This window comes from Mesocricetus auratus, unplaced genomic scaffold (assembly GCF_017639785.1).
Source record: "Mesocricetus auratus isolate SY011 unplaced genomic scaffold, BCM_Maur_2.0 Super-Scaffold_100027, whole genome shotgun sequence".
NCBI lineage: Eukaryota > Metazoa > Chordata > Mammalia > Rodentia > Cricetidae > Mesocricetus > Mesocricetus auratus.
Genome location: NW_024429208.1, coordinates 20,502,482 through 20,522,829, shown reverse-complemented (window position 1 = coordinate 20,522,829; position 20,348 = coordinate 20,502,482). Strand labels below are relative to the sequence as shown.

General features: G+C 39.3%; 1 protein-coding gene across 19 annotated transcripts in view; it reads left to right on the top strand.

Annotated features, from left to right (window-relative positions):
* Ctnna3 (catenin alpha 3) overlaps positions 1-20,348 on the top strand; it is a 1,429,068-nt gene that overhangs the window by 739,609 nt on the left and 669,111 nt on the right. For 17 of the 19 annotated variants that reach the window (XR_005871457.1, XM_040732537.1, XM_040732539.1 and 14 more), the window contains one exon: positions 14,427-14,507. The exons of the other annotated variants lie outside the window; for them this stretch is intronic. Coding sequence is in view for 16 of the 17 variants with exons in the window: in XM_040732537.1 (XP_040588471.1) it covers positions 14,427-14,507 (81 nt within the window). In the remaining variant the exon portion in view is untranslated. The remainder of the gene's footprint in view (positions 1-14,426; positions 14,508-20,348) is intronic. 19 annotated transcript variants of the gene reach the window in all.

Genomic DNA, 20,348 nt, shown 5'->3' with positions numbered 1-20,348 from the left:
GCTTGACATGAAACTTCACTAGGTATATTCAGTACCAGTATCATAAAAATTCCCAGTGCTCTTATAAAAAAGTAATTAATTCAATCCCTACTCAATAGATAATTGTGGAATTTATATGTGTCAGGTGTATGCTCAGTACTGAGGATAGAGAAGGGGAAATCAGTCTTTTCTCTTGCAGCATTTTGGTTGAGCTGCATTAGTCAATTCATCGCCATGATGAATTCATTGTAAACTGCAGTAAGCGTTTGTAAGAGTGGTGAGGGCCAGAAAGCTTTCTTGGGAGAAGCAGCATTGGGGGAGAGATTGGCAAGATCAGGAGGAAAATCCCAGAACAAGATTATAGGAAATAAGGAATGGAAAGGGAACTCTGGTTTGAGGGTGCACAAAGTGTTGTGGAGGGGCCAGGGTGGAAGACCTGTGTAAGTACGTGACTGAAGCATGAAGAGCTGGCCTGAGATGAATCAGAAGTCAAATCAGGCAGGAACTGTAGTTTGACGTAAGGTCCATGTTTAAAATCTTTCAAAGGGAATTCATTGACGTTCTTAAAGAGAAAGCCATGACATGGGTACAAATTTTTATTATTCACTTGTTTAAGATTGCATTGAATGTGTAATGGAGAGTGCATTGGGTAGAAGTAAAAGAGGGAATAGGCTACAAATAGACAAGTTAGAGAATTATGATTAAAAAATCCTGTTGCATGGCTATTTCTTCTTAACTGGACAAACTTTCCTACAAGAGAACTACTAAGAGTCAAGAAAGCTCAGAAAGGTACATTGTTTGGGGCACCCACAAAAGTCTTAGGATGTTCATCAAGTATATTTATTGTCTTTCTTGTTGATGCACCAAAATACCCTACAAGGCAAGCTGTGTAAGGAGAGATTTTGTGTCTCAGTTCAAGAGCAAACTCTATTATGGCAGGGAAGGTACATTTTTCCCAGCATCAGGACCAGGGAGCGATAAATGCTCATGCTGTCTTTCTTCTTGCATTGTAATCTGGGATACCAGCTCATGGAATAGTGCTTTTCCACTTCAGTTAATGTAACCTTGATCATCCCTCACAGGCATGCCCAGAAACTATAGCAATCTATATAATTCTTTACAGATATTCCCAGAGGCTTGTGTTCTAGAGGAGTCTAGATTCAATCAAGTTGAAATGGAGATCAACCATTACAGAAAGTTACCTCATTCAAAGAAAAAGGTCTCTAAAGTTATAAATGAAGTAAACAGTTCTCAGGAAGAGGTGTCTCTTCCATGAAGCTGCTTGCCAGTTTAGCGGGGAGTTCCAGGGATTCAGTTTTCATGAATCCCCCAACACACACACACACACACACACACACACACACACACACACACACACACACTTTTCTGTGATGTGGTTGCCTTCAAGTCACCAACTTCTTGCAATGAGTAGCCTCAGGAAACTTACTGGTTCACCATGCTAGTCTTGGTAAAATTTTTCTCTGTTTGTCTTGGCACTCACTGGGGGTAAATGTGTGTTTGCTCATGTTTCACCAACAGTTGGATGCAAAACAATGAGGAACTAGTGACTCTGAACACAATGGAAGAATTGCAGTGGTATGAATTAAAGTCTTGATCTGCAATTAGGTGGAAATAAAGAAGCTAGCATGATATTTCTGGAAGACCTGCATTCAGTTCTAGCAACCACATAGGTGTTCACAATAGTTTCTGACTCCAGTTTCATGGGTAACCTCTTCTGGCCTCTTGTAAAATATTTTACCTTCACTATTGTTGACTCCCCACATTATTGTTTAGTTGCACTGGAGTTATACCTTCCATAGGTGTGAGAGATTGTGCTTAATCACAGCACTAACAAGCAGAGGTTAAGTATCTTATGTTCTACAAACCAAATACCAATCATGGTCTTAGTTCATGGGAGGATGTATACATTGACTTAGAGGGAGTAATGTCAACCTTTCTGGATTTGGTGAGGTTAGGTGTATTTGAATGTTGTTTATCTGTAAGTCTTTTTCTAATAACAAATATTCAGGGTGTTCCTATAGAGGTTCAAGGTTCAGCTCCCAGAGGATCAGGGTTCTGTTTCCAGAATTCAACCGGTGGCTCACAACTGTCTGTAATTCCAGTTCTGATGGAGCATCTTCTGGCCTCCACAGGTACAATATGCACACACACACACACACACACACACACACACACACACACACAGAGACAGAGACAGAGAGACAGAGAGACAGAAAGGGAGTACAGAAATATACATACAGAAAACACTCAAATAAAATGAAAATTAGTAAATTTTCTTAAAAGTTAGTAAATTGTTCTTAAAAAGAGAACAAAGGTTCTCTAAGCATAAAAATTGATTGGAAGTTATATTCAATTTATAAAATGGTATTCACTTTAACACATGTAATAAGCAATATACTTAAACACGTGATTATCACATTTGATTTTTACTATTTAATGACATGTCTAAATCATTCCCTCTGATAAGAGTGAAGATTCAATAGTAACTATGTGCAAGTATCTTATATCCTCAGATGTTACGCTTTTAAAATGGTCACATGCTTGTGTGATCCATGTTCATACGACATTGACATTGACACCTTTCTATTTATATATAAGAGGTTCAAGAAAACCAAACATCACAGCTGACTCATGCTGGCGTGGAGAATCTTGGTGACTGACAGCTAGAGGTTTCCCTTAGTAATATGGATCTTTCGGGTTCAGTGTTTGCGTTTCCCTGCTGTTCTTGACCTGCACTTTCCTTGCTGTGTGATGCTAAATATGTACATGCTGCTCTGTTCTTTGAAGCTGGTTGATTTACCCGTTTCCCTGAGGCTGGCACGAAGAAGAATTAACACTCTCAGTTTCCTGACAGCAGACATCTCTGCTTCTAATGTTGCCGGTTCTCTAGAACAACTGCATCAAGAAATACTACAGGCATCAACTCGTTTTGCTTTTAATTCAGGCCCCCATTATTTGATGCTTATAAGCCATTCCTAATTCCGAAGCCAGAATTCATGGCTTGTTGTGGTGATTATCATCACAGCTACCCACTACAACTGGGATGTGCTTCATGGCGAGCATCCTGCCACGCCATCAGTCTTTCCCGACACTTCGAGCTGATACAGTACAGTGAAATCACCAGACCCGCACAGGCTTGGACAGTGACTCCGAAGTCCATCTCCCTTGGCTGGGGAGGCCAGTTTCCACCATCCAGGTGATGAAGAAAGCTGACCCTTAGGAAAGAGAGGGGTGGGAAGTAAGCACACACCAGTCTGACTCGTGTGTTTCCAATGCTACGGGATTCAAACAGATGCCAGTCTTCATTAAGCTCAACCCTCTGGATCTGGTTCAGTGCTAAGTTACAAGGGAAAACGGGTGTTTCATGAAAAAGAACCCATAAAACTCATTAATATACATACAAACATGTGGTGGCAGTCTCTTTTTCGGGATCATAAGCATAATAAACATATTTCAAACATGCTCATAACTGTTCCTTCTGCCCATATTAATCCAGCTTCAACAGTACATGTCTGCAATTACCTAGCATTCCTAAATGTTATGTTTTAAAAACGGCTGTTGTGATGGTTAAGTTTAAGTTTTCAACTTAATGCAACCTAGACCACCTAGAAAGAGTCTCTCAGGACTGCAGGTCTCTGGGGCATTGCCTTGGCTGCCCCTAAGTGGCAGGGAAGAACCTGTCACATTTTGGAGCATGGACTATATTATAGTGGAGAAGTCTAGGTGAGTACTGAGCATACACAGCAGATTCATTTTTCCCTGCTCTTGAGTATAGACAGTGTTTCAGATCCTTGCCACCCTGACTGCCCTGCAGCAGCAGACTGTAACCTGGAATTGTGAATATCAAATTTGTCCCCCAAGCTTGTTTTTGGCCTAGTATTTTATCCCATCATCAGAAATGCAACCAGGGCAGTTGTGTAATCTCCATTTACACCTAACTGACTCACACTCTCATACAACCAGGCACAAAAGTCAAAAAAGGTTAACATCACATCCAAATATCCCCAGCCAGGAAGTCTTGGTAATGTATGAATTTCAGAAGTCTGTTGTCTTCGAATAGACACTGTTTACTTTTGCTTCTGAGATACATGAGTGTTCTCCAAGCTCTGTTCCTTAGCATTAATTAAAGCTTACTGAAGGACTTTAGAAATCTCTGCACATTGATTTTCTGTAGAGGATTCACTCAATAAATCTTCATTTATCTGCTGCCCATGTCTGCTACCCATGCTGTAGACCAAGGGCTGTCTCATTTCCAGTCTTGCTGATGGGACTGGAGACAGGACAATCTTTAGTCACCAGTGCCAACCTAACCATGTGCTTCAGTCATGGCTTGTCACTTGCCCCTATATCAAGGGGATAATAGTGGTTCAGATCCAGGGTGACTCTGAACAATGTGGTGATGGGGCATCTCACACACTCAGAGGCAATATCCAAATTAGCCCAGACCTGGGAATGGTCAAGCACAGCTGTTGTGAGTGATCTGAGAATAAAGAAAAGCATAGTTACTGAGCAGGGAGAGTCAAAATCATTCGGGATATAGAGAGCTGACCCTGCTCCAAGGAAGCAGTGTGTTAGGATCATTTGACCTTCAAATGGGATAGCTCAGCACAGCTGATGTTGCTTCCCAAAGCATAGGTGTGGCCAATCTGACCAGACTTTGAGCTGAGTATCTTGAGTCCAGGCTGTATTCTGTCTGCTGTGAGGGGATAAAGTACTGTTTTCTTTGTCAAAGCAAACCCTCAGATTAATCACCAGTGGGACTGTCAGTGAAATAAACCCTTTCCTCCCCAGGGTGCTTTTGGTCGTGGTGTTTCATCACAGCCATAGTGACCCTAAGACATTATAGGTAATTAAAATGAAATTGTTGAAACATCAATCATGATTTAAATTGACTCTGATTACTCACAGTTCAGGCCTAACATAGGTAGGATACCAGCAGTTGAAAGGGTGTTTAATTGGCCCTTTATTTTTCTCACCCTTTCTAGAGTCTGCAAGGAGAAGAAGTTAAAGCAATCAGGAAATTATTGCTAGGTCTCCAGGTGTTGAAAGCTGACTCTTCCCCTGGACTTTCTCTATTGGTAAGGGAAGACATGGAACATGGCACTGGCAATGTAATGATTGCCTTAAAGGGCAGACTGTTAACATAGGTGTAGACGAGAATCAATATTGCTACGTCCAAAAACCCAAGAGAAACTACTTAAAGGATTGTCTGACTTAGGACTTAGACAGCATGACCATGGCAACTCTCATAAAGAAAACACTTAATTGGGGGTGGCTGGCTTGAAGTTCAGAGGTTCATGGCACGTAGCTTGGAGCAGGTGGAACATGGCAGCTTGCAGACAGACATGATGCTGGAGAAGCAGCTGGGAGTCCTACATCTTTCAGGCAACAAAAAGTAGGAGCTTCACTAGGAGAAGCTTGAGCATAGGAGACCTCAAAGCCCTCTCCCACAGTGACACACTTCCTACAATAGGACCACACCTCCTAATAATGCCATTCCCTTTGGGGGTCATTTTCTTTTAAGCCACCATAAGGAGGCAGGTTTTGTTTCAGTTCATGGCTTAAGAAAATGTGGTATTCCTGTTTGGCAGACAAAGAAGGTATGTATGAACAATTCATTTCTTTTTTTTTAATTTTTTTTTAATTTTATTTTCCAGTTTAAATTTAGATAAGAATCAAGGTTGCTTCACAAGTCAGTTCCAGGTCCCTCTCCCATTCCCTCCCTTCCTCCCATGCCCTCCCCTCCCCCCCCGTTATCCTCTCAATTCATTTCTTTGATGGCAGGAGCTTGCCCCCATCTCAGCAGACCAGAAGGCAAAGAGCTTAGCTTGGAAGATGGTTAGAAATAATCTTTCTGTGTAAAAAAAATGGAAAATTATGTATTTGACCTTTGCATAATTTTCCCTATCATTGTTTATTAGACTTTTATAATAGCTTTGTATATTGAGGAAAAAGTGCCATAGTATAATTGGCAACATAAGGGCTTTCTCTTCCATTTCCTTCCTGACCATCATAGCTAATCCTGTAGGGAGAGGCACGCTGTCTCTGAGGCTCTCTGCTGGGGTCAGGTACCCAAACCCAGAGGATTTCTAGAATAAGCCTGACCTCATTCTGAGATGTGTGTCAACATCTTGTGATGATGACTCAATGAAGGAATTTGGGAAACTGAAATGCTGCCAGTGTAGACAGGATATACAGTTTAACCTTTAATTGATATTAGAAGACATGTGAACTTTTGCTTAGCTATTTATATTTCTTTTCTATTGATGACTTCATAATGTTCAAGAGCTTGGCATCTTGTGTGCCAAGATCTCTATGACCTTTCCTGTGATCACACTGATTTCCTTCAGTGGACCAGGATGGTAATATATGTTGCCATTTGTTCGTCTAGCTGTCCAGATACTCATAAAGTATTCATTCAAGGCTGAGTATGGTAGCACTTGCCTTTAATCCTTATACTCAGGACGCTGAGACAGTAGGATCTTAAGTTTGAAGTTTCCACTATTTATATAACAAGACCATGTCTTAAATAACTAAATAACTCCCCCCCAAAGTCTTACTCAAATTAACAAATTAAGTACTAGTTATGTCCATACTTTGATGGAGATATATTTAGGACTGAAATGGTTTACCTTAGGTGATGAATAATAACAAATTTACTAAATGTAAGCCATGAAACAGTTGCTAATTCTTTTCATACATTATGTCACTTAATTCTCAGCTCCCCCACAGTGTAGCTGTTGTTATCATCACCCTGTAGATGACTAGTCTGAAGCTCAGCTTATACAACTAGCATGAGGTTACCTTGCTTATGACCAATTTTAAGGTCAACTTAATATTGTTTTGCAGTACCAGGTATTAAACCAACCCATTAATGATAATTAAAATGTAGTCCATTTAAACTGGTAGAAAATACTTTGAGCACTCTAAGAAAAATAAGTCAAGGCAGAATTTGTTTTTATTGTAAATTGACATGGTAATTTTTCATGTTTCATTCAATTTGTCCTCCATATTATATGTTTATCCTAATAAATTAGAAACAGTAAAGGATACACATTCATATCCCTTGAGGCTGGCAAGTTTCACATTATTTTGCTATGCAAAATCAGAATATTAAAGGTTACTACAAAATATGAAAGAAATGACAGAAATTTTAACATAAGAAGTGGAAAATCCAATGGATAACAGATGTTCTTTTGGCTAACTAATATGATTATCTCTATCTTTCTATTTTTGCCATGTGAGTCTTATAAAAAACCCTTTGGGAACTGTATGTGTATACTGTCTTTGGATATTGCCTTGAGCCTTTGAAAAACCTTCAATTATGAGTTATCATTACTTTGATGTATATTTTATTTTAGTTGAACTAAACATATCTAGTACCTCAATTATTTATCTTTTCTTTATGCTAATAATTTTCAAAATTCTTTTTTCTAGCTACTTGAATTATGGTTCTATTACTAATTTCTTGATTTACGCTATTATAAAATAACATGTCAAATATTCTTACTCCCATCTAACAATAGCTTGGAACCCATAGAAGACCTTTTCCTATCTTTCTCTTCCTCTCGTTCACCCCTGCCATTGGAAACCAGCATTTTATGAGAATCAACATACTGATTTCACTTCCTTTTGATAGTCGTAGTTGTTGAATTTCTGTATCATAGAGTCAATCTAATTTTAATTTTTGTAGGCTGCTATACTATTCCACATAGTGGGTTATAACTAACATATATTCTTATCAATTTTATGGCAGATTCTCTGCCCAACCACATTAGTAGAAATATTGTTAATATTAAAATAACTGTTCCAACTGGAGTGAGGTTATATAGCTTTGCTGTTTGGTTTGAGTTTCCCCCATTGATTAGTGATGCTAAATACTGTTGTTTTCTTCTGTTTAATTGATGGATTCTTCCTCTTATTTTTAGGAATCATTTAAGCATATTGGCAACTTTTGTATTTATTTATTTATTTTTGAGTGTATAGTACTGTTTATGTGAACAGAGTATATAGGAGGAGACTTAAGGTTAACAATAGGCATCTTTTCTTGATTGATGTCCACTTTCTATTTAATTTGTAATTATGTGTATGTGTGTGTGTGTGTCTGTGCTCATGCATGTGTGATTGTAATTTGGAAGAGGGCATTGGATCAGCTGGAGCTGGGGCCACAGGCAGTGGTTAGCTACCATCTTCAGTACTGGGAACTGATCTTGGCTCCTCATAACTGCTGAGGGGTGTAGCCATCATTCTACCTCACACTTTGCTGGCCGATAAACTTCCAAGATGTGTCTGGCTCTGAGCTCACTAGAACTGCGTTACAGGCACACAGCCCAACCCTCTTCCCAGCCCCACTGTCCATTTTTAATTGGGATATTTGTGTGTTTTTGTAGAGATTTTTGTTGTTGTTGTTGCTGTTGTTACTTCCATTTTCTGGTATTAGTTCCTTATATAAAGTATAGTTTGATGCAATTTTGATTTTTGTTTTCTGTGCTTTGAAGATCTCTTTCAAATAGGCTTAATCATGTTACTCCCCCAAAGCAATTTTTCCTGTTTTCTTCTACCAATTTCTTGGTCTCATTTGATTCTTATACAGTTGCGTTTAAAAGTTAAGCTGTTTCAAATGTCAGAGTTGATGTTCTGTTTGCTTTACGTTTATTTCCATATCACAGTGCTTGCTTCAGGAAGATTTTTCAGAGTGCTCAGTGAAGGCGTCTTCCTGACATGCTGCCATACAGTGGAATTCTAAGAGAGGAAGTTTCAGTTTGCACGCTTGTCTATTTGTATATCTTTCATGCCTTAAAAATGTGGTCTAGAATCTGTTCCCTCTGCTATTTGTTAAGCATAAAATATTTTAAAAGCTATTTCTTACAGAGAAGAACTAAGTTTAAGGGCATCTTATTTCATCTTCACCATGAAATAAAGATTTCACACTAAAAGGGAAATGTTTCATTTTAAAGCTTGAGGGAAACGACATACATAAAAAAATAAAAAAAAACAAACTAACAACAAAAATAATTTTTTCCTGCTATTTAAATTATATCCAGGGAACCTCTACATTAAGACATTCATTTGATTATTTGTGACATTGATGTTAAATTCCTCATTTCTAGTATCTGTAACTTCATTGTTTGCAGGGGTGAGCCTCATTAGAATCATGTTCAAATGTCTCCTTTTATTTGTGCTGTTTCAAGTTTATGTTACATATTTTGACATATTTTCAGTGATTGTTTACACAAGAAATTGCCTAATTAAATAAGCATATTACTGTATAATTTTTGGGCGGGGGAATGTGGTCCTGCCATATAATTTGAAAGCCATAAAGGAATATAAGTATATTTAGTGGCAAACCTTCATGTCTGGAAATTGAGGCACAACACTATTACAGGATTTGTTGACAATTTATTGCTTTCCTTCTGAATTATTGAACACTTACCATGTGCAAGCATTGTTTATGCTAAGAACATCAAAATATGCACAAGAGTGTTCTAACCCTTGAGGATAAAAATGGTGACACGAGTGATAAATCCAAATAAGCAGCTACGTGATTTTTGTTGTTGAGATGAGCATCCTTGTGCTGACCAGGTTCTCCTCTTTTAACGAACATTTCAGTTCTTAGCCTCATCACCCAGCTACTCATCACTGGAAAGCAGCATGGATTGCTGTCTTCCTTTCACCTGCCAGCATCTGCCAGTCCCTATCCTACCTCATTTACTCAAACAGAGCCCTGAGTTCATCACTTTCCTTTATCCTGACCATCACTGGATTCATTTTAACACATCTCATCCCTCTTAGAGCCTTTGTCCCTGACCATCTAATTCTAATTCTGCCTGTGTTCTGATGTCCTCAAATCCACTGTGCAGACTCCAGCCCCTTTGATATAATGGCCTGACCATTTCACTCACTTGATTAAATTGTATGACTCTCAGTTGTCTGTAGGACCAATTTCATTTCTTAGTGTTGCAAAGGCCAACAGGTCAAGCTTCACACTTTTTATGCTAGTTGTCAAATATTCCTTAAGATCCTGGCCTTTACTCAAGCTGCCCTTTCCCTCCCCATGTCCTTTGCTCTCATCTTCACTTGCCTGACTCCCAGATATTCTTAAATACTCCTTTATCACTTCCTGGGGAATCCTTCCTTCCCTTTGGCTTAATGAGAGTACTATCCAATCAATCTCTAAGTTGTCTTAGATTTTTTTTAAATCAAATGCTGTGTCTGTGTTTATGTCTTCTTCTGAGGCAGATGTGCTGCTGAAGGTGTTTCTGTTCCCTTTGCATTGCTTGTCACAGAGTAGATCATAAAGATTTATTGATTATGTTAGTTTGTTTATTAAACCAAGTGTCATTTTAAAACTCCACAAAGTGTAAGAAAGGATGATGGAAGACAATGAATAATGCCAGCTGAGAAGATCTCCAAATATTCTCATTAAAGTGTAGCAATTGAGATATAACTTGAAAGAGATCTACACTGAGAAAATAGGAGGTAAGAAGTAAAAGAGTTTCTCAGAAGCAGAGCTCCAGAGTTGTGACTGCACTGCCTAGAAAAAAGGACTCATGAAGAAGTCTCATCATCTGTTATGAGTAAATCCAACATTAAGTCCTTGTAAGGCCTTAGAAAACAAGATCGTGGATTCGTTCTGAATTTTGTCAGCAAGTGGGGGCAAGAGGGAAGAGTTTTAAAGCAAAGAGCAGATGTAATTAAATTCCAGCTTTCTCTACTCAGGTTAAGTCGCTTGAGGATTGACAGTTTAGTTTACTGCCTGGTTGCTCTCTAGTATATTGAATTGCCATTTAAAGATTATTTGCATACAACCAAGAAGTAAGTATTTAACACAGAACTATTCTACAAATCCTTCTATGGTAAGGAACATGTTCCATATCCGTGGTGTTCAGTATAGCAGCCTCCAGACATAAAAATTCTAATACTTTAAACAGGGACATTGAGGGAATAACGTTTAATATTATGTAGCTTAAGTTTATATTTCAATTAAAATGGCTATGTATGATAATTGGCTACTACTCATTTAATGATGTAGTGTTGGAAATTTCTCCCAGGCCAAGTCCCTGAAGGAAATTGAAACACTCAGGTTAAGGTAAATCAAAGAGAATTCATTCATATGCTTGTTTCCAAAGATGCAGACAACTCTATAAGAATCATGAGACAGTTAACTATGGTTAGTGACATAGAGAGTTGTTGGAAAGCTTCATGGTTAAGACTACATACAGGTACAAGCTTAGGTGACATTGAGACTATATAATGTACAAAGTAATTCTAATAATGTTTTACGGAATAAAATCATGTTCAGGATATTTTTCTTCAAGAAAGTCTTTCCTTATGGGAGATCTATTTACTGATGAGAGAGTGTATAGTTTTTCTCTATACAGTGCTGATCCTTGCCGTGTTCTCTCAGTGTCTTTCTGCCCGATGCTCCCTGCTGATGGAAAAGTCAACCCCTTTTCCATCAGCAGGGCTGAGCTGACTTGATGATGGATCCTGTCAAGGGTTTTTTTTAAAAGGGGGCATCTCCTCTTCCAAGCACTTGGTGATAGACAGATCCTGACTGTTATCTATGGTTGGGTTTTAATATCCTGCACTATCCATCTTTCATCTCAGAACATAGGACTTGCCTTTAGTCCTAGCTCATTGCTTCATGATTTGTTAAGGCTTTGAATACAGAAGGGACAAGGTGCTTTTAAATAGGACAGGGCTATTTCTCCTTGCTTTATTTATTTTTATGCCATGCAAAAGGAATAAAGAGGTATAAAATGGCTCAACTGAAGCCAAATAAATCTGGATAAATAGAGCAAGAACCCAATAAAAGCCTGGGGGTGAGAAAGAAGAACGATATTGGGGATGGGAGATAAAAGGAAGGAATAAAAAAAGAAAATTTAATAATTCCTGTAGCATTAGGGTCTATTTATTATTACCTAGGGAACAAAGTGCCTTTGACCCAATGCAGTATTTTAAACAAGGGTTAAGCTCTGGGTGGAAATTAGGAAATTATCTTTAAAGTCCTTATTGAATCTTCTCATGCTGTCACCTCCCGTCATCCTTTATTAAAGCTTTGTGTGTGTCTGCTGCTAGGTCTAGGAAGGCTGACATCTTTTAGTTGTTCTGATGAATCACAGCACAGAAGCTTGTGCGGGTTTATAGCCAACACAACAGGAGTCTCTCATATTATTCCTTATGCCAGGGCAGGGGGTGAGAGGGCATGGGGATTTCTTTGTCCTAACCCCTGCCCATTTGGGATGATCACTACCTTCATGAAATGGACAAAAGATGTAGCCAAGAGCTAATAACACAGAAACCTAGAGAATAAAGGCTAGGCTCTTTAGGTAAAATTAGAAACTGCATTTAGGTCCATTGTAGATCTGTTTATGTCATTGTTTCATGTAGCCTTGAATTAATTTCTATTGCTAATATAAATACTGCTTAACTAGAGCCGTTAAAGTAATCATTTAAGTACATTCTCAGCTATCACTTTGGTATTGAGAACTTTTTTCTCTCAGTTAAATGACCCAACACCAATATATCCTACTATGCTTTCCTTCATTCCCCTCTTCTTTTACTATGGAGAATTTCTATCATATGCATATTTTATATTCTTTTAAAATTAAAATCTCTTTCTTTTTATGTGTGAGTGCATATGTGTGTTTTTGAGGGTGTATATGTGTGTACCTGCAGAGCCTAGCAGACAATCTCTGCTGTTGTACCTTAGGCACTATCCTTGTTTATCATTAGACCTAGTAGATATATGCTCGTGGTTACCAACCATCTTATAGAGCATTGCATGTTCTAGAGTAATAGACACTTTGTTGCTTCTGATGCTGAGAAAAATCTCTGTGTAACTGTAGTTTAGTGGGTACTAGACACTGCCAAAGAGTTATTTAGTTGTGTCTTCAGGCTGACTGGTAAACTCTTAAGTTCATCATTACCTTTCTGACTTGTTATGGAACCCTAATTAAACTGCGTCACACTTTGAATGAAGTTGTTAATTTATGTACTCATCAAACCTGTTCAATAACTCCCTTGCAAGTAATTATTGTAAGGGTGCTGTGAAGGCACAGAGACGAAATGAGTCTGTTGGAAAATGCCAATGAAACAAGGAGAGGCAAGAGTTCACTTGTGATCATGAGAGAATTGTTTCAAGGGTTGTCATTAATTAAGGAATTTTTTTGTGAAACCATTGAGGAACACAGGTGCCTATGTGTAAGAACTAGGGAAAAAGATAGAAAGTCTTGGGAATGTGGTACTTTGGAGAGTAGTGTTAGAGAAGATGGCAGGAGACAAAGGAGAATGAGGTACAACTCTTGAGTACAATAGATGATCTTGATTTTGTTGTCGTTGTGGTTAAGACATTATTATGTTAGAAGGTATTGGTTTTTCTGTGAGTTTGGTCTTGAGAGAGAGAGAGAGAGAGAGAGAGAGAGAGAGAGAGAGAGAGAGAGAGAGAGAGAGAGAGAGAGAGAGAGAGAGACAGAGAGAGAGACAAAGAGAGAGAGGTGCTGTGTTGTCTGTGCTGTACTTCAGTGTCTCTTTTCATGGAGTCCATTCTAGAATCTCCATGACTAGCTGCTGATTTTCAAGGTCTCCTCCCAAAGCCCTTTGAAGTTTATTAATTTAAAAGCAGCAGCAATTTTCCTAGAGGTGAAACACATAATGATTTTTTCCAATCTCTTTTATAGGAGGTATCACTGAGAAAGTATGATTAGATTCCACCCAGTTGTCTCCCACAACAATAATATGTAGAAAATGTCAACCAAGGTGACTTTCCATGTGTTAAGAAGTCCAAGCCTTAGGTTAAAGGATGTAGCATAAAGGACTGCTCTGCTTACAGAATGAAAACGTGTTGCACAAATTATCTTAAGGAGCCAAAAGCAGCATCCAGTTCTCACTTAAAACAATTTGTTCTTGGAATATTGTCAGCTAAAATTGTGGTCAACTTTTGCAAATTGTATGAATTTGCACTGCATATTTTATTTAGTGTTTAGCAAAACTCCAATATGGCTCTGCATAACTTACACAATACACCAAGAAAATGACTTCAGAAACTCCCACGGAAGTTGACAAATTGGGCATCTAATGCTTTTAAGCTAATTGCATGCTTAGCAGTTAAGGAGTTCACTTGTTAAGAATGAAGATCAGAGTTTTGTGGAGACAATGCTCTGCCTGCTGCCACATTGAATCTGATCAAACCCTGTATCAGAAATATTACAGACTCTTAAAGAAGAAAATAATGTGTGCTTTAATCGCCGTGCTTCTTAGTGTTTCAGTGAAGTGCTCATGAATCATATGCACTGTCATAGCAGTTTTGAAAACTATTCCTGAATCTTCAAACTGTTATTTTCAGGAAATTTCGAAAGCAAATTGCTAAGTGATAAAGAGTAATTTGGTAGCATTGCTTATGTCAGTGTTTTGCTTTCTTGCAGACTGGAAAACCAGAAAAGAGTAATACCCTGAATGCCGCCATAGACAACATGAGCAAGAAGACGAGAGACCTCCGCAGACAGGTGAGAGTAAAGAGAGGCACTGGCAGGAATAAGAGGCAAAAGAAGCTCTCATTCTTTGCTAGACTGTTTAATGATTTTTGTATTTTAAAATTATAGACTAGAAAACGAAAAAACAAGGTTATATTTTCCGCATTTATGTGCCTCGAATGTTTTGTGGTAAACAGAAGATAAGAAAAGGAGTATGTGCATTAATGTCATGTAGAATTTCAATTGAATCTTGGCTCTGTCCTCATCAGATCTAAGTTCTGAGGCATAGATTTCATCTGTCAGAGCTTCTCTGAATCTATGAAATGTAATTAACAATGTGAAATGGCTTTGGATATTAAGCACATGCTTATTGCTGCATTGGAGAGATGGCTTTGTTGGTAAAGTGCTTGCCTTGCAAGCAAGAGGACCTCATTTTAATCCCCACAACCCTCTCGGGAAAAGGCCAGGTGTGGTGGGACAGGCGTGTAATACAAGAGCTGGGGACGTGGGGATGAATGAATTCCTGGGCCTCTCTGCCCAGTCAGCCTAGACTACTTGGTGAGAACCTCATAGTGGAAGATCCTGTCACAATTGAAAGGCATATGACTCCTCATGAATGAACCCAACATTATCTTCTGACCTCACATACATATAAAGCACATAGGCACACACCTGTGCATAAATGAGCATGAATACACACACACACACATTCACTTCCACATAAAAAAACAGTACATATAATTGGCACACTAAATGTTTAAAGATGTTGGTAAACTGGCTTTGTACCAGTGCTGTGCACTGTGCTGACTGATTTTAATGTCAGCTTGACAACAGTAGGAGGCATCAATTGAGAAAATGCCTCCAGAATGCTATCTGCAATCCTGTAGTGCCTTGTCTCTCTCTCTCTCTCTCTCTCTCTCTCTCTCTCTCTCTCTCTCTCTCTCTCTCTCTCTCTCTCTCTCTCTCTCTCTCTCTCTCTCTCTCTCTCTCTCTCCCACTTCCTCCCTTCCTTTCTTTCTTTCTTTTTATTTAAATTAGGAACAACCTTGCTTCACATGTCAATCCCAGCTCCCTCAACCTCCCCTACTCCCCCGACCCCACCCATCTTCCCCCCAAACCCTTACCCTGTTCTCCCACCACTGCCAAGGTAGGGTGAAGCCCACCATGGGAAATCTTCAAAGTCTGTCATATCATCCCAGGGAGGGCCTAGGCCCTCCCCATCGTATCCAGGCTGAGAGAGTATCCCTACATGTGGAATGGGCTCTCCAAGTCCGTTTGTATGCCAGGGATAAATACTTATCTACCATCAAAGGCCCCATAGATTGTTGAGGCCTCCTCACAGACACCCACATTCAGAGGGTAGATCAGTCCCATACTGGCCTCCCAACCATCAGTCTGGGGTCCATGAACTCCCCCTTGTTCAGGTCAGCTGCCTCTGTGGGTTTCACCAGCCAGGTCTGGACTCCCTTTGCTCATCACTCCTCCCTCTCTGCAACTGGCTTCCAGGAGTTCAGTTCAGTGTTTAGCTGTGAGTGTCTGCCTCTGCTTCCATCAGCCACAGGATGAAGGTTCTAGGATGGCATATAAGGTAGTCATCAATCTCATTATCGGGGGAGGGCATTTAAGGTAGCCTCTTCACTATTGCTTAGATTGTCAGTTGCTTTCATCGTTGTAGATCTCTGAAAATCTCCCTAGTGCCAGATCTCTTCTCAAACCTATACTGGCTCCCTCTTATATGGTATCTTTCATCCTGCTCTCCTCTATTCTTCCCCTGACTCAACCTTCCTGCTCCCCCATGTCCTCCTCTCCCCTCCTATTCTCCCCCTCTTTTTCTCCCAGCTTCCTCTCCCCTCCCCTCTCCTGCCCTCATGTTCACAGTTCCCTCAGGAGATCCCCATCCCATTCCCCTTCTCTGGGGTACCATGGATCTCTCCCTTAGGATCCTCCCTGTTTCTCAGACTCTCTGGTGGTGAAATTGTAGGTTGGCAATCCCCTGCTCCATGTCTAAAATCCATATATGACTGAGTACATACCATGTTTGTCTTTTTGTGACTGGGTTACCTCACTCAGGATGGTTTCTTCTAGTGCCAACCATTTGCTTGCAAATTTCAAGATTCCACTGGTTTTTTCTGCAGTGTAGTACTCCATTGTGTAAATGTACCACATTTTCTCTATCCACTCTTCATTTGAGGAGCATCTGGGTTGCTTCCAGGTTCTGGCTATTACAAATAATGCTGGTATGAACATAGTTGAACAGATGTCCTTATTGTATGTATGTGCATCTTTTGGATATATGCCTAAGAGTTGAATTGCTGGATTTTGTGGTGGACTGACTCTGTTTTCCTGAGGAATCTCCATACTGATCTCCAAAGTGGCTGTACGATTTGGTACTCCCACCAGCAGTGGAGGAGTGTTCCCCTTTCTCCACATCTTCTGCAGCATAAATTGTCTTCGATGTTTTTGATCCCACCAGCATTGGAGGAATGTTCCTCTTTCTCCAAATCATTTCTAGCATAAAATGTCATTAGTGTTTTTGAATTTAGACATTCTGACAGGAGTAAGATGGTATCTCAGAGTTGTTTTTATTTGCATTTCTCTAATGGCTAAGGATGCTGAGCACTTTGTTAAGTGTCTCTCAATCATTTTACACTCCTCTATTGAGAATTCTTTATTTAGTTCTGTAGCCCACTTTTTAATTGCATTCTTTGGTTTTTTTGGAGGCTTGCTTCTTGAGTTCTTTGTAAATTTTTGAGATCAGCCCTCTGTCAGATGTGGGTTTGGCGAATTTCCTTTTCCATTCTGTGGGCTGCTGTTTTGTCTTGTTGATTGTGTCCTTTGCCTTACAGAAGATTCTCAGTTTATTAATTTTCATCTCAGTGTCTGTGCTACTGGTGTTATGTTTAGGAAGCTGTCTCCTGTACCAATTCATTCAAGGGTACTTCTCATTTTCTCTTCTAATAGATTCAGTGTGGCTGGATATATGTTGAGGTCTTTGAACTGAAGTTTTGTGAATGGTGATAGATATGGATTTATCTTCAGTCTTCTACATGCTAGCATCCAGTTATGCCAGCACCATTTGTTGAAGATGCTTTCTTTTTTCCATTGTATAATTTTAGCTTCTTAGTCAAAAATCAGGATTTCATAGGTGTGTGGGTTAATATCACTATATTCAATTGTATTCCATAGGCCTACCTGTCTGTTTTTGTGCCAATACCAAGATGTTTTCATTACTATAGCTCTATAGTAGAGCTTGAAGTCAGGGATAGTGATGCCTCTAATAGTTCCTTTATTGTACGGGTTTTTTGGCTATCCTGGGCCTTTTACTTTTCCATATAAAGTTGAGAATTATCCTTTCAAGTTCTGTGAAGAATTGTGCTGGGATTTTGATAGGGATTGCATTGAATCTGTAGATTGCTTTTGGTAAGATTGCCATTTTTACTCTGTTGATCCTGCCTATCCAAGAGCATGGGCAATCTTTCCATTTTCTGGTATCTTCTTTAATTTCTTTCTTTAAAGACTCAAAGTTCTTGTCATAACTGCCTATCACCTGTTTGGTTAGAGTTACTCCAAGATATTTTATGTTGTTTGTGGCTATTGTAAAGGGTGATATTTCTCTGATTTCTTTCTCAGCACATCTATTGTCTATGTATAGTAGGCTTACTGATTTTTTTTATTTCATCTTGTATCCTGCCACTTTGCTGAAGCTATTTTTCAGTTGTAGGAGTTCCCTGGTAGAATTTGTCATGTCACTTATGTAGACTATCATATCATCCCCAAGTAGTGAAAGTTTTACTTCTTCTTTTCCAATTTGTATCCCTTTGATCTCCTTTTGTTGTTTATTGCTCTAGCAAGAACTTCAAGTACAACATTGAAGAGATATTTAATTAATGACCAGTAAGGGAGGGCTCAGTCCGTTGTGGGTGATACCAGTCCTGGGCTAATTGTCCTGGGTTCAATAAGAAAGCAGGCTTAAGCCGGGCGTTGGTGGCGCACGCCTGTAATCCCAGCACTCGGGAGGCAGAGGCAGGCGGATCTCTGTGAGTTCGAGGCCGGGCTGGACTGATAGCCTCCAAAACAATACAGAGAAACCCTGTCTCGAAAAACCAAAAAAAAAAAAAAAAAAAAAAAAAAAGAAAGCAGGCTTAGCAAGTAAGTAAGCAGCCTCTTCATCAGTTCCTGCCTCCAGGCTCCTGCCCTGTTCTGACTTCCTTTAGCAATGAATAGTGATGAGGAAGTATATGCCTGATAAACCCTGTCCTCCTCAAGTTGTTTTGGTCATGACTTTCTGTAACAGCAATAGTTACCTGAGACAAATATACACTGAGTTTCTCTTCCTAATGCAGACAGCATCTAGTAGCTGAGTCTTGCCAGCTCTTCCTCTTCATGGCTTGTGGGTGCTTTAGAAACCATTTTCTGTTGAGAAACTCTTTTCTTCACTAGTCACCAGGATCAGAATTTCAGAAAGGATTTTACCAAGCATTTGAGAAGCCTAGTGTTAGGACACAAATTTATCCCCCACCCCTGAAAATTTAGCTGATTTCCCAATCCTCTTCTCTGTAAAATTACAAGAATATATATATTCTTTTGGACAGCTATAACATAGTCACCATTAATTCATAAAAGCACAGGGAAAGGCTTTTAACCAGAAGCTCTTAATGCTATATGTTATCTTAGTTAATTGGGAAGAATTAGAGAAATGGCTGGTCTGTATTTTAATTCAGAAGTAGATCCACATACAGAATAGTTAGGTTTCCCAGAGAATGAGGTTGTGTCACAGCAGAATTTAAAATTCTGTGTAAGTCATGCTTTCTCAGCATTAGGTCTTTGATGTGAATTCTCTTCCTGCTATCAGCATTTAGGATTATGGGATGTAAGAGTCAAAGGAGTATACCAGCATAGCCCCTTTGGACTCTTAGCGTTGGCCTTCCTCTTTCTTGCATAATTTTTATTTTGTGTCTTCTCTAGGATTTCTTTCCACTTGTGTCTAGATTCAGGGTCTCCTGTACCCCAAGCTGACCTCAAACTTATGACCTCCCAAGTGTGAGGCGTGAGGTTACAGATATAAACCACTGTGCCAGGTTTGATTGTTTGCTTGTTTTTCCTGAGATATTAGGTATGAAACCATGTATTTCTGTATGCTTAGTAAACACTGCCCACTCCCAAGCTTTTCTTCAGGATTCCCACCCTTTCTGGTCTTCTTAGGATTTGGAAGACCTTTTCTATGACTGTCAATCACAGTGTTTCCTGTGTCTGTCTCTTCCATCTAGTTTGCCACCAGCAAAGCTATGCATAAGATGCTAATCTACATGCATACCTCCTCAGCCATTACAGATATTATTTTTCTAAAAGACTTTAGAAATAGCTACTTATTACAATTGAATTAGAAGATTTAGCAAATGAAATCTGACATTCCCAGTTAAGTTTGAATTTTAGGTTAGCATAGCAACAAACATATCTTAACATAATTATGTTCCCAATGTGGCATGGGACATACTTTCATATTTTAAAAAGTATGTTTACTTCAAATTCAAACATTACCAGGTGTCCTGTATTTTATTTTGTAATCATGCATGGTTTGTCTCCTCATCATCATTGGTGAGATCCAGACTGTCACATCAGGGTAGCTAATACTTTCTTTGATTCATTTCAGTTTGTACAGAACAGCTGTGCTCTGGGGATTTCATGGAGCAACATTACTTTAGTTTCAGTTTCTTATTTCATGACCCACTGTAATCCCCAGGAGCCACTGCTGGTCATCAGTAGGGCTCTGTCTACATGATCTTGACTTGTGATAATGTCAGCAAACCAACAACCATACCACGACTCAGGATGGGAGTTGAGATCCAAAGTCAAAGAGTGTGGTTTCTTATGTAT